Raw genomic sequence first — 14,134 nt, forward strand, 5'->3', positions numbered from 1 at the left:
GGAGGAGAGAGAGCTTGAGATCCATCACTGCTGCTCACAGAAACCGAATTGGACAATGTTTATTTTTTGGGTTAGTTTAGCCATTTAGCCCTTTATAAAAATGCATGGATTCTTAGTAAGCTGCATGCTTGCACCTGTCCATATACTAAATGTAAAGATAAAGAAGCCCTGCCATTCGGGCCAGAATATAAAATTAAATTCCAACTAGTCTTTGTAAGACTGGACCATCAGGGACCTGCTTCAGAACCTCTACTTTTACAAAGCAAATTACCAGGAGGTATAAGGGAAATACCTAAAACTCCTTTTAGCAAGTTAAAACAACTGTTCAATATAAAACTGGGCTATAGTAGTAGTAGTTGTGGAGTTTACATCCACAGATGTTCCTCACTAAAAGAATATAGGGCTCAAGTAAAATGCCCTGTGCAGACCACATCAAGGCTATATCCCTGCATTCTGTCTCCTACAGTCTTTTGAGGGGAGATTTGTGCCTGACATACAGGGCATTCTCGGACCACACTCTAAGACCTCCTGCATATCTGCAAAAACAAACAGCACTAGAATTACCCATTCTAAAGATTTAAACCTTGCCTGTTATATAAATAGGACCTGCTGGAGAGACAGGTATGTATCCCAGAGATTACCCCATCTCTGGAACAGGCTCCCCATCCATGTGAAGCAGAGTTCCTCCCTAACCCAGTTCAAGTGCAACCTGGCCAATTGGATGGAGAACAGGAAATTCATCCATGGTTTGGCAACTATGTCTCAAATATAGACACAGGCAACCTGAAAATGGTTCATCTCCCAAGCCCCTGCTTATGCTTATCAAGGGTATCAGAACTTGTCAGAGTTTTGGGATGCATAGCTAGGCTTAAAAAGACCCTTGTGATCATTAACCTAGTAAATACCTATTTAATTGTGAACCTATTACTAAACCAGTGCTGTCAACTGAGAAAATTTCAGTGTGCAGCTGTAGTTTATATGTACAAACACATATGTGCACACATGTTCACTGAAGATATAGTACAGGATGCCCGGAGAAATGCCACAGCATGGTCAGCAGATGGCATGAGGTGTGGTATTGGCAGATGTAACATATGCAATGGAGGGATGCTGGAAACACAATAATCTCTGACAGTGGATCTGAAAGTTGTTTTGTTGCCTATCTTTCTGAGGATGGCATGTGTAGGCAGTTTAAAATCGAACCATAACTTCCTAGTTATGGACCTTAGCTGAGGACATGTATTCTAAAAAGGTCTGGGGATCCTGCTATTTCAGGAAAACTCTGTCTCTCATTTATTGTCTGTAACAAAAGTGAGGACACCTGGTAAAGTGGGACTGGATGGGAAGGTAAGAGTTTTAGCTGATTGTCACCTAAATTCTAATGGGAATTCCAACCCAAGGTGACCACATGAAATCTGGAGAATTCATTTAAACAAGGTGGCCCCAAAACCTTGATATTCCAAGACAGCAGTGATTACTTTTACTATTAATGTGACTGTGTTAAAATAGGCAAACAATGTACACGTACATGAAAGTAGAAAATCAAAGCCATAAGGTCAGATGTAATGTTGTATTAAGCCACCAATGACATAAACATTTTAATGGCAATGTTCCAGTTTGAAATACTTTCCAAAGTGCTGTTTCTCACAAGTGGGAACAAAACTGAGAGAGAATGGAGGTAACTATCTGTAATTAATATAATTCTTGCTGTGATTTTACTGGCCTCCATTGGAGTCTTCTTATTCGAGATGGTGCCCTGACTTTTTGAGTGGTTGACTGCTGTTACATTCTTAAGCAGACAAAACATACCTTGAGGTAATGACAACAGCATGAAGCAAATTGTAAAGCTACACTGAATATTATAAAAAAATGCCATTTTGTAGGGTTCCGAATACAACTACTAGTACTATGTCGTAGAAAGCTGATAACGTAGTGTTCGCTGTTTCCCAAGATGTAGAATAATCTGTACAAGTGACATCTAAAATAAGACAGAAATAAAATGTAATGATTTGCTGGTAAGGATGTAGACTGCAAAACAAAGTTAATGACATGTAGTTGACTGATAAATGGAATCGGTCTGCTTTGCATTAGAGACGTACATAAAATGTTCAACGAGAGCTCACTGTGCAGCCATAGTAGAGTACAGCATGTCCTTGTATTTTAGGAGATGCAATATAGCAGTCTTCCCAAAGTGAGGAATCCCATGTTCTTACTCCATAATTTGAAGTATATGGTGGCTGAAAATTGTGTAGTAACAGCTTTAATGGGCATAAAAACTTTGTATAGCAAGTATAATTGGTCAAGAAATGGAGTAACAGAAGTCAGCCCTTTGGATTATCTGCTCACATATGAGTTTTTCTTATCTTTGCAAGAGTTTCTAATCTTTTGTGTTTTATTATGTAACTACAGTTTAAAGAAGTCTGAAGATGTCAAAATACCTGAAGCATTTCAGTACTGTAGGTGATGACTACCGGAAATGGCATGAAGAGGAGGAGGAAGAAGACAATTCAGTTGGTCCTGAAACTTTGCAACCCGAGACATCACCTCCAGAATTGTTATCATTCCGAAATGCTCTAAAATGCCTTCTTTCATCTTACAGATTTCAGGTATAGAGCTGTGATGACTTGAGAGTTTCAAGCTTTTCTTAACATTCTTGCTTACAAGTTTAGTTGAAGTTGGACTATTCACTAGTAATGAACATTGTATTAAATGTTATAGCTAAGATATTGCTCTTTTGTCTAATTGACACCATCCATACCTCTCAACCTCTTAGTGCAAGAAATCTGGACAAAGGCCCACAAATACGGACACATTTTAAATATTGCTCTCATAAACTTAGAAAGTTGCTAGAACAACATGATTTAAATTAGTATGCATTTTTTGAAGTATATGAAGTCTGAAACTCAAATGTATATCATTATTTATTGACTTCAGTCCTCACATCATCCCAAAGATTTGCTATAAAACTATACATTTTATGAGGAGCAGACAAAAAATATGAAGCAAAAATTGTTCATTGTTCTGTTATTTACTTGCTTCCACTTAAAGCTTGTTAGATCAAGCCAATGGCCTTAATCCCATTTATTTCATGCTCGAGAAGCTTTGTTTTCCTCCATTTAGGCCTACTATTTCTCCTGACCTGAAATTCTTGTCTTGAAATATATTTGTTTTCTTTAGTGGCTTTTACTTCTGCTGAGAAAATGCTGGAACCTCAAGCCATCCCATAAAAATATCATTGCTTTGCTTTCCACAAGAAAATGGTGTCACTTAAAACTAACCCATCTGTTATGCTGAAGTATGCTATGAAAACTAATCCTAATCCACCAGATTACCCATTTTCTTTTCAGTAACTTTTTGTGTCATTTTCCAAATGAAAGTTGAGTAAGAAGGTTAACAGATAAGTTACCATTTGTATAACTTTTTATTATGAGAAACATCACAGGAGTCCTCATGTCCCTGATTCTGTTAAAGCAGTGAACATTTCATATCTTTTTTTTGTAATCCTACATTAGATGTTATCTGAGTTGTAGTAGCAGTTTATTTTCCTCACAGTAAGACGCTGACCGGTTCGACTCTCAGGTAGAGCGTCTTCTGCGTGGAGACATGTGTGAATGGGCGTACCTTCGTTGAAGGTTGTGCGTTAGGGCTGGCAACTCAGCACGTAAAAATCAACTGCCAATCATTAGCGGACCAGAGTTCCACTGTGGTGACCCCTAACCGGGAAAAGCCGAAAGACACAACAACAACCTTCATAGGACCGGACTTCCTAGATGGCTGTACAATGAGTAACAGCTTAATTTCAACTCTACCAGTAATAAAACAGTTATTGGCTAGTAAGTGCACTGCATGGATGCCAGCAAAGAAAAAGTTTAGATAACCTGAAAGAAAATCAACCACAGAAGAAGAGGAGAAAACACTGGTTGGGAAGAATCCTGCAGCTGTTCAGCAAAAGCATGACTTACAGTAATCTGGTGGGATAAAATAAGTCAAATGTGCTCAGAGCTAATTAAAATAAAAAACAAAATGAAGGAATATATCAACTCCGATAACAAAAAGCAGGAAAATGGAAGAAAGTTTAGACAGATATTCTGATAAGCTGATAAAACTGCAAACATCAGAGGTAGAAGTGAAGAAAAAGCTAGCTGAGTATGATGCTGCTTAAGAAGAGATGTTTCAAAAATGGTAGAATTAGAGGACACAACACTTAGGGAAAACTTGAGATTTTTGGCTGTGCCAGAGAAACTGGAAGGAACAGACTGTTTTAATTTCATGAAAGCACAAATAAGCAACTGGACTGGTATTTCACAGTAGGAGTTGTTAATTGAAAGGACATCACGTGTATGTTCCAAACCTGGCCATGAGAAAGCAGCCAAGACCTCTGATAGTAAAGTCCTACCAACAGAAGGAGTTGATTCTGACAAAATTGTGGCAGAGGGATAAAGTGCTAAAAATTGGAGACAGATTATTTGTGGAAAATTATTACTTACTGTACACTAGGCAGACGAGGATTACATTTTTTCCAGCAATTAGGGAATGTCAAAAAGCAGGTGTGAGATTCAAGCTGCTGTATCCAGCTCTCTTCAGAATATTTTCTTGTCCTTTTTAATTTCCCCCAAATCTTATGGGTTTCTAATACCCTGATGAGAATGGACCCCATTCCTAAGTCAAAGTATGATTAAAGCTCATGAAATTAGTATTGTTTCACTCTTTGTCCGCTAAAAGTGCTCTTTGCAGCACCCGCAGTGTGCCCAGTAATGACTCCTTCTGCAATTCATACTGAGTTACATGTATCGGTAACATATCCAAGTATGATTGTAGACTTTTTTTTTTTATAAGACCCATTGCTCCTACTGCTACTATTGGAACTATCTGGGCATGTTTCTTCCACATTGCTCTCATTTCTGCTTGTAAATCCTGATATTTTACAACTTTGTGTCTCTCTCTACACAGGACACCGTAGTCACTGGGTATGGTGATTTCAATGATCTATGCTACTTTTGTCTTTTCTTGGACCACTGTATCCAGTTTTCTAGCATCTGTCTTTTGAACTGTTGGTAATGGGTGATCCCATGTGATGTAGACTTCATCATTTTCTATGATGCTTTGTGGCTCATGTTTCTAGTGTTTTTCAGCCATTTTAGTATCATAATGTTTGCACAATCCGCAGTGCAACAGTCTCACCACATTATTATGCCTTTCAGTATACAGCCCTTCTGCCATTTATTATGTTGCAACCAGCAATGAGGTGTGTAACTGTTTCCAATTCTGTTTTGCAAAACCTACATTTGTCTTTCTCCCACATATTCAATGGACTTTGTAAACCAATGTGTATGTAAACCACTATCGTGTGCCACCAATATTAACCTTTCATGTCTTGGTTTGAATTTGCCTCTCCTTAACCATTCCTGCATTTGTTCCGAATCAGCATGAGGTTCTTCCAGAAGTTTTCTGTACTTGCAACTATATTCATGCGTTTTCCACATTTCTTGCCTTCTCATCTGGTCTTTCACCTTATATTCTCCTGGAGGATCAAAGTCATGTTTTGATGCAGTGCATGCTAGGGAGGAAGAACAAAAGTTTGTCTAACAAAGTGAGCTATCAAACAGAAGGTGATTCTGCTGCTTGTTGTTCTGATAATAAAGCTCATAGAGTGACTTAGCCAGTGCAACCTTTTCCAATGTTCCAAAGGAAAATGCTTGAGAGAGTGAAAAAAGCACAGGAGCTGTCTTGAAGAACCAGAGACTGGAGATGTTGGATTACAAAGCATTAGTCACATTTGTGAAATATGGCTGAACAAGAAAAGCTGGAAATATTTGACTTTTTGACTTTGTTAAACTTGTAGGGGACTCCAAATGTTGTCATTATGATTTCGAAGAATGTTAAGGATATGGGAAGAGGAGGGAAAGAAGTTAGCACAAGTAAAACTGTTTTTGTTAACAATATTTTTACATATACTGCATAATATGTAGTAAAGCATTTTCAGTTATTTGTGTGTGTTACAGGGATACTGAAGTAAACAGGTACCCTCTTTTCTTCTTCTTTCTTTACTCTTGTTCAGTTTTAAGAACTGTAGGCACTGCAATGTAAAAGGAGAAGAAAGCTGTAGGCTTTAATATCGAGTTGTTAGGGTGAGGGACTGGTTGTAGAAGTATACAGATCATGATGCAAGTAAAACCAACATGCTTTTTCTTACTTTTTTATATAGGGGAATGACTGGATTAAGTTCCTTAGCTTCATTTAACAACATATTTTCAGTGAAATTGAAGTGAATAAGAAAATACTGAACATAATGAAAATGTTTCCTTTAGCAAGTAAATGTTCACAGCTCAACATGAGAAGCTTGTAGCTGAAGGCAGCTGTGTATCTGGTTCTAATGTTATGGAGACAAGCTGGTGAAAGGGCAAAAAAAAATACATGTTTTTTCCTTTCAGCGGTGAAAAGATAATGTTTTTTCTAAAAGCATTTGTTTAAATTGTAATCCTGGGAGAGGATTGAAGATAAGACAGACAGCACTTAATGCAAGTAGAAACACAGGCTGTATCATGACCTTAGCACGGATAACCTTTAATTATGGATCAATTAACACTTGTGAGTGCAGCTGTCAATCTGTGAATTGTTCTATTAGAGTTGAGCTTCATTATTTGAAGATGTACATAGGGTTTTCTGTTTGTATTAAGTTAATAGGTTATGGAATATTCTTGGGGGGTTGTTTGTGCTTTTGTTTGAGGATTTTCAGTTAAACAAAGATTGTAAAATGTGGCATAGGTTCAAGTGGATATGACAACAACCAACTGTATAAAAGATCAATCTGACAAAGTGTATACATATAACACAACAGCAGGAACTAGTCATTTAAAAAAAGCTGTTATACATAACAGGTGGGGAATAATAATTTCTTATAATAACAAGACGTTCCATATTATCTTTGAACATGAATGGTCTTACAGGTATATACGAAAAGAAAGAGTAGAGAACTATATTAAATATAAAGAATGTAAATAGCTATGCTACAAGAGACACATTTGGAAATAACTGAGCATGTGAATTTGATAAAGAACGGATTTCAGGATGGTTATTCAGAATATCTGGGACATATGAAAATGGGAGTACTTTATATTAATTGTAAGAGGATAAGAGGAGCTCCAATAATGACAGAAGAGGAAACGCGACAATAATAGTAGCTTTGTAGTAGTAAGAGGCTACTGGCAAATTAAGAGGATCACTTTGGCATGTATTTATATTCCACCTAAAAGTGCTACAGTGGAGTGCAAGAACATTTTGGGAGAAATAATCAGCTTTCAGCTGGAAATATTTATTTTAGGTGGGGACTGGTGTTTGATTTGCAACAGTGAGGATGTGTCTGGTGGACCTAGAAGGGAAAATGTACGAAAAGAGGGCACATTTTTTGAAGACATTTATGAAAATATTTGAATGTATCTGCATTTACATATTATTCCCCAAGGTACAAAACCTGGGTGAGGCAAGGCAGAAATTATATTTCACAGGAAGATGTACATTTAATTGAAAATGTTGATACACATCCTGCAACTATTTATTTCAAATCACGTGCCAATAGTAACTAAAATGAAAATGCAGGGTAATGAAATAAAAATGAGACACTGGTACTTCCCCACCTATCTGTTAAACAGAAAAGCCTTTAAGGAATGGGTAGTGGAAAATTATTCAGGAGCTAGCAGGGAAGATAGAAATTTCTTTAGAAAATATAGATAGGGATTTGGATAAAATTAAAGTGGAACTTAAAAACTGAGTAAAGATAAAAGGAAAAAAAGACACTATTAAGAAGTAACAAGATTTTTGTAGAGGGAATGACCAGGGTTAAAGTGTTGCAGAATAAAGGGAATCTCACAGAGCAAGAAGAGGTGCACCTGCTGAGAGCTAAAGAGAAAATACGGGACTACATGGATAATATGCATGTTTAAAAAGTTTGCTACTAAGCAATTGTTTTTGATAACTCCAGAGCACAACTGCTTTTAGAACAATGGCTCAATCAACATAAAACAGAAATGGTTGTTGCCAAGCTTAGGGAACCTACAACAAGGAAAATAACAGGAGATCCTGTAAAAGTATTAGAAATATTTCAGACATTTTATGACAATTTGTATAAAGCAGAGAAGTATGGAAATCAAGAAAAAGTACAAATGGAAATATTTGTGGAAGAATTTAAATAGTAGGTTAGAGGTAGATGAGGCTCAACTATTAAAAGTTAGGACAGGAGGAGATGAGATAAAAATGGTGATGTATAACCAAACTACAGGAATGTCTCCAGGAATACATGGTATTCCTGTGGAAGTTTGGTAGCTAGTGGGGAAGAAAGTGATAAGGATCTGGTAGGTTTTGTTTAACGGTATGGTGACAGTGGAGTCCTTTGCATATTGTACAATGGTAGCAAGGCTAGCAGCTTTGTGTAGGTTATTGGTCAGAATTGAAAAGAACAGAGGTTCAAGAATTGAGCCTAGTAGAACACCTACTGTAATGAGGAGTGGGGAGGAGCAGTCATTGTGCCATTTGACTGATTTTATAGTGGTTGGATAGATAACTTTGGAACCAGGTGAGAGTGTTTCTAGCTATGTTTGATGCCAGCTCATTTGGGAGCTGTTCATGGGAGACTGTGTCAAATGCCATTGACATGTCTAGGAAGATTGAGACAACCATTTGGCCATTGTTTTTTTAGCTGGTTAACAGTATGCGTAAGGTTGAGGAGTGCAGTGGTGGTGCTGTGGCCTGGTCTAAATCCACGTTAAACAAGATATTTCTGGTTTAAAAAAAAAATTGTTGTCACGTGCATTTTTGTATAAATGTCTCCTGGGGAGTACTCACAATTTGAAGAGAGAGGTGTATCATGACTAGCGAACAAGCATTCTAGCGCTAGTATACAATAATAAAGGGGTTAGTCACAACTCCTGCCACACTGCATGGTAGTGTTTGAAAGGATGTCTGATAAATGAATATAAACAGCAGTATTAGATAGCAGTTTGGATTCAGTTCAGAATGCAGAACAACTGAGCCTGATGTCTAGAGTGAGAGAGACATTGGAGAAGAATCAGGTTATGAGGAAAACATCCAAGTGGCCATTCCTAGATTTGGAGAAAGCATATGACAAAGGCCTAAGGAAGCTGATTAAGGCAGTCATGCAATGGTTCAAAGACCTAGAAACATTGGTGGAATTAGTACAGAATGGTACAAGAACCCAATAACACAAATCTGAAAAGTGTTCGGACTTCCAAGGGGGTTACCAGTGGGGACTCGTATACAATGACTCAGCATGCTGCTGCCAGGTCAATTGCCAATATGTTAAATGTCCAGCTCTGGTTGAATTGAGGAAGGTTGATTGTGATGGGCTTCCTGAATGGAATGGACTGGAACCACCCAAAGCTAGAGATGCACTCCCACCTCCCTTCATCTGAGGAGGCAGCAGACTGTGGATGTTTGACTGTGACTCAGATGGACCACTGTGACCTGCAGAAGGGAGATTCAAAGAGAACGGTACCATTAATGAAAATGACCCAGAAGTGGTACATCATACATAATACAGATGTGGAAATGCAATGTCGATAATATTTGCTGCCTCTTTCTTTCACATCAGTTGACATCATTCTCTTCTTGCTTTTCCCATGCTATGCAAAAACTGGATGCAGAAGCCATCACGTCATGTACAGCTGTGAAAGAGATGCAGGTTACAGTGCAAAGCTACAGCTCCACTTGTACGTTCAGGCAAACAGAAGCCTGAGATGATGCCCATAGCCCTGGACAGATGATTACACTAACATGTATGCAGAGTGAAGCAGAAGCAGGACAGTTTGTCCATATCTAGGACAGCAATTTATACTACCACATGTAGTTTCAATGGAGCAAAAGCAGTTATGCTCTTGCTACACATATCTATGGTGGCCCCAATCCCCCAGGAACACTGCCATGTGCCACTCTACAAAACACCCATAACAGAGCTGCAACAGTACAGCTGCTAACAGAAGGACGCACAACATGCAGGCAGTCACCAGGTTGGCTACTGTGAGTATCCCAGTATCTGGTAACCAGTGTCAGTGGAACAACAGGTAACATACTTGCTTTTACTGCTGGGAAAACCAGAAGGCTTTGGGCTCTATTCCTACTTCAGGTGATTGGATTGCTGACATTTCAGTGCATGGGGGGGGGGGCTGTACTCAAGTGTGGTATCCTATAGATGAGATGTTAAAAATAGGTCTTATCTGCTTGAGTTGGTGGTAGCTCAGGTGGATGTAAAAGATTCTTCAGCATCTATAGAAAAGAGTATGGGAAGTTCCCCTGATGCCCTGGCCAAATTTCCCCTTGCACTATTAATACCACCTTGGCTGTTCTCTGAAAAGAGGTCACTGACCTAGTAGGACTAATCCAGTTAACAAAGGATAACTGAATAAATAAATTTGTTGGATGAAATAAATGTTATTAGGAACTGAGCTATGAAAGACACAAAAGCAGATTAATGGCAGTATGACCTGTAGAAATTGCAAGCATTTTACTATACCATTTAGGGCATCCCTACCTCACTACTTGCCACACTTGGAGATCTTCAAGGTGGTGGCAGCACAGGTCATTGTCATAGTGCCTACTGATATGGTGGATGGCAGTTGCTCTGACAGGCTAGTCTGCCATGTTTTGCTAGGCATTCCCCTTATGAAATGGACCTGTTTTCCTTTAGCTGTTCCCTGAACATATTGTTTCAAAGAAATAGCAACATTTTGCTGTTAACACACCAGATAATTGGATGCTAGCATTAACAGCCACTACCATGAATCTACAGTGGTACCAAATGGCATCCTGAGAAAAATACCCTACATGGGACTTTGAATCACTTCTAGTGCATCTGCCTGCATGAGTGGGTAAGCACAGCATGTTGGGGATGAGTAGTAGGACTTGTGTACACCTAATGTTGCTAATGTACTTATGTCAAACATAGCAATTAATGAACTGTTTATCATAAATATGATGCAAGCTACTATATACTAGCAACGTTTATGGGTGAGTCTTGATAAAACATGTGTCAAGGAAGCAGTAGCAGCAGACATAGTGTGAAGCATCATCTAACAGCAGAGAAGCAGTTCTTACACAAGACAGAGCCAGAGGAAATTCACAGAGGTCTACAGTATTATGGTAAGGGGTACAGCAGCAGTGTCATATCAATGTAAATATTAGCCTATGAATAGTTTGTTGTAACAGCAATGTAAGTATGGTGCAACATATACCTGCAGCTAGAGTGCATAAGATATATACCTGTAGACCTACAACTGTACCTGACAGATGGAAGTCCACCTTGACAGGACTGCCACCACCTCCCTCCTCCAGTCTGCCCTGAATTGTATTATACCACTGTCTTATACCATGATATGTGCTGAATAGATAGCCAAATGTGTTGCAGTGCTACCTCACCATTCCTGCACTTCATCCATCTCCTCATGTGGTCTACTGTCTTCCTAGGTTTATTCGTATCTTCCAGAAGCAATGTGTGGCTAAGGTTAGACAAGTTCAGCCCTACTGAGAATGAAGTGCTGTTACACGCACACAGGACCCATGGTTGATGCCTGTTTGAGAGACCATCAGCCTCTAAGACACTTTGTTGGACATGGTGGTCCACAATGCCAGTGCAGTGAGTGGGAGGAATCTCACAACACTGTAAGCTTGCCAATTGTTTAAGGCGGGCCATGAAAAAAGGCAGACAACATAGCATCAGAAAGGCTGCAGCTGGAGGGGGGGGCACCTCCTACTGCAGCCAACACAGGTAATGAGTCTTTTGTCTACGTCTCTGCATGGGGATGATGGAATGAATATCATACCAGGAGGCAACAAGACCGGTTCTGATAGTGTCCAGATGGCACATATCTCATATGGAGATTAGCCAAGTTAGTAGCACTCTGCATATGCGATAGAATGGCTGTGCACAGATGGATGTCAGGGAACACACACTGATCACTGCTTGAGGGCTACATAGGTACATCTGGTATTCAGACTTAAAGGAGTGTTAGCACAGACAAAGGTCTAACATTGTTAGCTTACAGCCTAGGGCATCATGGCTTGTGGCATAGATACTGTCACCCTGATATTTTAGGTACTGTGCATTCACAGTTCAGACTATCGTTACAGTGAAATCTGTAGAGTCTGGGTCAGGAAAGTCTGAGGTCAGCACCAGTACAGGGTCTGACAAATGAGGGCAACACACATATCAAGTCATTGTGCAAGTACACATTGACACTGTTATCTCCCTCCTGAGGGGTCCTACAACCATTGCCCAGGGGGACTCTGTATCCTATCCCCACCTACTGTCCTAGAAGACACATAGCATGAGGACTTGCTATTCCTGTCACTGTGGCTTCCCTTGTGTAAGACAGCATTGCTACTGCTATGTCTAGATTTATGACAACAGAGCAGCACACCACATCTGATATGTGAATACTCACTGTAGTGTACTGAGGGTCTATGGCACCAGATTTTGAGGGTTGGACCCATCCCTCCAAAAATCGCAGAACCCCTAATTTCTACATCATTATATTGAGCCAGGCCTCTGAAAAATGACATTCTGGGCCATCACTGCTTCTGAGGAGGTTGTAGCTGAAGTGCTATCTTCAGTTTTACCACATTGTTATAAGTATATGGATACATTATACCACTTGTTTCATCACTTCTCAAATGAAATCTTTGATAGTATTTTTACTGACTGTTTAGAAACCTTTTGGATAAACAAACTTGAATGCTTATGAAACATGTAGTAAAAGAGGCAGGATAAAGAAATTTAGGGCCTGTGCTTTCTTTTTTCTTTTTAACACCTTTTACAGGAAACCCACCTATTCTAATTCCTTATTGCACTTTACAAGTTGGCACCACTGACATCAAAAGAGGGCTTTGGTGAATGGACAAATGGTTAGTCTTTCCTGTATGGTCTCACAAGAAGGGGTGTTTTTACAAGAAAGTTCTAAGCTCAAACAAATGTTTGAGGTTCAAGGATACCCCCAGAACATTAAGGATGGAGTGGTAAGGAAATGTGAACAAAGGATATTTGGTCCCATGACTGATAAGGTCAACAACCAGATGACTTATAAAAAAATGAATCCTGTAGCAGACATGGACTTGGTTTTAACAAAGCAATGGTGCTTACATACAGTTTAGACTTTCCCTTGTTAAAAACCGTCATCACCAAAAATTGGGGAATTTTTGCCAGGTTAGGTGAACCATTTCAAGATTTCAGAGCCCTCCCTAGATTTGAATACAAAAAAGACATTTGCTTTAAAATGTATTCAAAGGTCAAGGAGAAAGGACTGTATCAATGAGGGCATGCGGTCACTGTAACCAAACGTATTTTAGTGGGTTCATCTTTTTGTGTATCAGGCTATGGTAATGTCCATATAAAGCACAAGTTTCATTGTACAAGTTAGGCAGTAGTTTATGGGGTGAAATGTATGAAATGTCCAGGATTTTACATGGGGGGAAAACCAGCAAATCCCTGAGAAAAAGAATTTACCAGCACCTGTATGGCATAGGTAGATGTGATGAGTGGAATGCCCTACACAAGCACATAATGGTCAACAATATTCACAAATTCAAATTCTATGCCATAGATAGCATAGTCCTTGATGGTAGAGAAGGACCAAGGAAAGACCTACAAGAACTAAAGGAACTTGGGAGGGAAGGCACCTGATACTTCATTCTACAAATAGCCATGGCCATAACGAGATAGTCTCCATCGTGTGTTTGTTGCTTTTAAAAGCTGCCTTTTATAGGTGAATGGCTGCCATGGGATGACAGGGTAGACATATGCTTATTTTGATGATTATATATATAAGTACATTTATACACACACTCACACTATATATAGACAAAAAAACAGTATTTTTAACGACTACACTAAATCTGGGTTAAGGTACAAGCTTTATGTCTTTAGGGCTCCTATTTTGATTTTTATTTCAATCCTTATTTTTATTTGTACCAATTTCACATTCATTCAATGTAACCAAAAGGTTTAAACAGACACGGATTTATTATAGTGGTGAGAACTTTCAATTTTTATTTGTGAGTTTTGGTATTGGTTGATTTACGTTTTGCTGTTTTTTACATTTTTTTTTTTACATTGTTTCTTTACATACGTTTA

General features: G+C 38.9%; 1 protein-coding gene across 1 annotated transcript in view; it reads left to right on the forward strand.

Moving 5' to 3' along the window:
- Positions 1-14,134, forward strand: part of HVCN1 (hydrogen voltage gated channel 1) — a 295,315-nt gene that overhangs the window by 41,433 nt on the left and 239,748 nt on the right. The window contains exon 2 of the mRNA XM_044068634.1: positions 2,410-2,606. Coding sequence (XP_043924569.1) covers positions 2,427-2,606 — 180 coding nt within the window. The 5' untranslated portion in view covers positions 2,410-2,426. The remainder of the gene's footprint in view (positions 1-2,409; positions 2,607-14,134) is intronic.

Source organism: Protopterus annectens, chromosome 4.part0, assembly GCF_019279795.1.
Source record: "Protopterus annectens isolate FY-2018-M chromosome 4.part0, PAN1.0, whole genome shotgun sequence".
Classification (NCBI taxonomy): domain Eukaryota; kingdom Metazoa; phylum Chordata; order Ceratodontiformes; family Protopteridae; genus Protopterus; species Protopterus annectens.